The sequence below is a fragment of the Fragaria vesca genome, linkage group LG1 (genome assembly GCF_000184155.1).
Source record: "Fragaria vesca subsp. vesca linkage group LG1, FraVesHawaii_1.0, whole genome shotgun sequence".
In the NCBI taxonomy this organism is placed as follows: Eukaryota; Viridiplantae; Streptophyta; class Magnoliopsida; order Rosales; family Rosaceae; genus Fragaria; species Fragaria vesca.
The window spans coordinates 3,546,953-3,549,757 of NC_020491.1; the positions used below are offsets into that span (position 1 = coordinate 3,546,953).

A 2,805-nucleotide genomic window follows, 5' to 3' on the forward strand; every position below is an offset into this window, starting at 1 on the left:
CTAACTAACTAACTAACTAACTAACTAACTAACTAACTAACTAACTAACTAACTAACTAACTAACTAACTACTAACTACTACTACTACTACTACTACTACTACTACTACTACTACTACTACTACTACTACTACTACTACTACTACTACTACTACTACTACTACTACTACTACTACTACTCTCTCTCTCTCTCTCTCTCTCTCTCTCTCTCTCTCTCTCTCTCTCTCTCTCTCTCTCTCTCTCTCTCTCTCTCTCTCTCTCTCTCTCTCTCTCTCTCTCACATACCAACGGCAGCGGAAGACGCTCGTCGACGACACTTGGCTCCTCAAAGTCGACGACGGCTTTGCCTCGAATACAACGGCGGCTCTGCCTCGACGGCAACGGCGGCTCGGCCTCGACGAAGACAATTCTGCCCTGATGACGACTACTCCACCGATCCTCTCACTATACATATTCCTCAGTCCTCCACCGCCGTTAAAATCCAATCTGCTACTAAAGTCACCTAATCTGAGGCCAACGACATGACCAGTAAACACCGTCGAGAAGGAAGATGAATCGACTCTTGTTCAAAGCATTTCAATTCAATTGTCACTGAATTTTTGAGGTTTAGGATTAGGTATATGATTAGGTTGAGCATCTGAGTAGCAATGGGAGGTTGAGGTCACACGGAGACAATGAATTGAAAATTGAGCTATATGATTGGGTTGAGGTAATGCATTGAAAATGGAGGAGACTGGTTGAGGCAGTAGCAGTGGGTTGGGTAGCAGAAGTAGGCAGTATCAGAGTGGGATGTGTAGCAAACGTAGGGAGTAGTAGGCAAATTGGTAGTAGAAATCGGCAGTAGTAGTCGACCTTACCTTGATCGACAGTAGTAGATTATTTAGCTCGTTTGTAAATTGTTACTCCCTTTATAGTCTATTTTTTTACTTCATAGTAACAGCTTTTTGACCAACAGTAGCACCTTTCTATTAGGTAGTAGCAGCGCACGAGACTAAACCCGTGTCTATAAATTCTAACTGATTTATTTTCTGTTATAATTGACTTTTTTTAAGTTTAAAGATTACAATTGTAAATGTGTTATTGTCACATATTACTATATATTGTGAAAACGTACGTAACTAGTATTCATTATCCGACTAACTAGTCATTTCGGCTTTCAAGTTTACAATATACAAGTGATCAAAGGAAAAAAAAGGAATTAGATGAGTTCAAAGTATATATGTACAATAAGTAGCTTTCTATTCATATATGAATGATGCATAGCCTGTGTCATTCCTGATCAACTCAAGTGCCCTGTTGAAATGTGTTCCCTTGATACCAAGGTATTCCTTCCAAGTTACCGGCCGATATAGAGGAGGATGATCTTGGCCGATCAACTTCATCAGCGGCGATATCTTCACGTCATACGGTGGCCCATAGAAGTAGGCAATGGAGATGCGGTGATGTAACTCATTGACAACCGCACGGTGAATTGTAGTCTTGAACCGTCCGTTGGATAATATGTGCATCAAATCACCTACATTGACTACAAGTGCACCAGGGATCGGCTGAACGGACATCCAGCCGATCCCTTCCTGGAAGACTTGCAGGCCACTTATGTCACACTGGTTTAGCACAGTGAAAACCGAGGTGTCTGTATGAGGAGCCAACCCCATGGCTCGGGTCGGGTCTGGACAAACCGGATAATAGTTCAATTGCAGGACCTGTGGAAAATTTGTGCTACTCCTTTTGGGCCGGTTCAGCCATTTAACATCTTCCTTGTCCAAGCCCAATGATCCAAGCATCAGCCGTATCAGTTTTCCAGATAGGCCCTTCATCTTCTTTTGGTACTCCTCCATTACATCACTGCAAGAATAGCCACCATCAGGGTTAAAATCGTCAACACTGTAAAAATATCTGACTGGTCAAAATAGGACTAGTCAAAATAGCGACAATGTGACAGGCAGGTCATGCATTTCATGCTGCGAGTACGTACCAGAAGTGAGTTTGGACCGACTGGTCATCTGGCCAGAGTTGAGCAGCATGTTCAACCGGTGACCCCATGATCGTGAAACCCTCCGACCACATCAGCTTTGAGAAGTTAGCGGCATTGCCGGCACTCCCGTAACCGCTGAAGCTCTCTGGTGATCGGAGTGCCCGGAGTTTTTGGTCTCTAGGCAGCTCAAACAACCCACGGGCTTGTACCTCTGCTTCTTGTACCAAGTTCATTGGAACGCCGTGGTTGGTGACTTGGAACACACCCCATTGCTCGGAGGCAAGCCGTATGAGCGTGGCGGCGTTCGGGTCGTGTAGGTCTATGATGGGTACAAATTCTGTGAAAAGGTGGTGGTCCGGGGAGGAGTCCCAAGTGTGGGAGTCAGGTAATGTGTCGACGGAGTTGAAGTCGAGTGGGATGATATGGGAGAGGTTTCGAGTAGAGGTTGAAGTTGAACTCATGACTTAAATCTGAGGATTTTAGCTACAATGCTGATGATGAGTAACAAATGTTGCAGCTAAGGGATTATGTTGGTTCTTATTTATAACGTGCTTTGCTAATTGGGTAGTTATCAGTAGTACTTCTTGCTTGGCATTCGTTACCTTGGTACGTACTAGCTAAACTTATAGACTTGCAACCATGAAAGTCGGTGCCTGATATTAAAGAGGCCGGTGTCTTGTAAAACTGGAAAACGAGTTCTTTTACCGGCCAGTCACCGGCCTTCTTTCGATATGGATCTTTTATCTCCACGGGTTCTTTCCTCTTTAGAGAAAGTGTGGGAAAACGATGGGGATCGAGGAGAGTTTCTGCAATGTTTATATAGAGTAACTG

General features: G+C 44.1%; 1 protein-coding gene across 1 annotated transcript; it reads right to left on the minus strand.

Annotated features, from left to right (window-relative positions):
* Positions 1–1,237: 1,237 nt before the first annotated feature.
* LOC101304518 (gibberellin 3-beta-dioxygenase 3-like) lies at positions 1,238–2,435 on the minus strand. The gene is made up of 2 exons (XM_004288777.1): positions 1,975–2,435; positions 1,238–1,844 (listed from the first exon to the last, which is right to left on the minus strand). The coding sequence occupies exons 1-2, from the start codon at positions 2,433–2,435 to the stop codon at positions 1,238–1,240; spliced, it is 1,068 nt and encodes a 355-aa protein (XP_004288825.1).
* Positions 2,436–2,805: the final 370 nt, after the last annotated feature.